The 225-nt window shown below is 65.8% G+C and overlaps 1 protein-coding gene across 1 annotated transcript in view; it reads left to right on the forward strand.

Moving 5' to 3' along the window:
* The first annotated feature begins 12 nt into the window (after positions 1-12).
* Positions 13-225, forward strand: part of ARHGAP10 (Rho GTPase activating protein 10) — a 148,651-nt gene continuing 148,438 nt past the window's right edge. The window contains exon 1 of the mRNA XM_010147235.1: positions 13-166. Coding sequence (XP_010145537.1) covers positions 13-166 — 154 coding nt within the window. The remainder of the gene's footprint in view (positions 167-225) is intronic.

Raw genomic sequence — 225 nt, forward strand, 5'->3', positions numbered from 1 at the left:
GCGGCGGCAGCCATGGGGCTGCAGCCCCTGGAGTTCAGCGACTGCTACCTGGACAGCCCCTGGTTCAGGGAGCGGGTGAGAGCCCACGAGGCCGAGCTGGAGAAGACCAATAAGTTTATCAAGGAGTTGCTCAAGGATGGGAAAAACCTGATCGCCGCTACCAAAAGTGAGTGGAGGGGTGCGGGGGAGAGGCCGGGACACTGCGGGGGCGGCGCCCCGCGGGCC

Source organism: Eurypyga helias, unplaced genomic scaffold (genome assembly GCF_000690775.1).
Source record: "Eurypyga helias isolate BGI_N326 unplaced genomic scaffold, ASM69077v1 scaffold5990, whole genome shotgun sequence".
NCBI lineage: Eukaryota > Metazoa > Chordata > Aves > Eurypygiformes > Eurypygidae > Eurypyga > Eurypyga helias.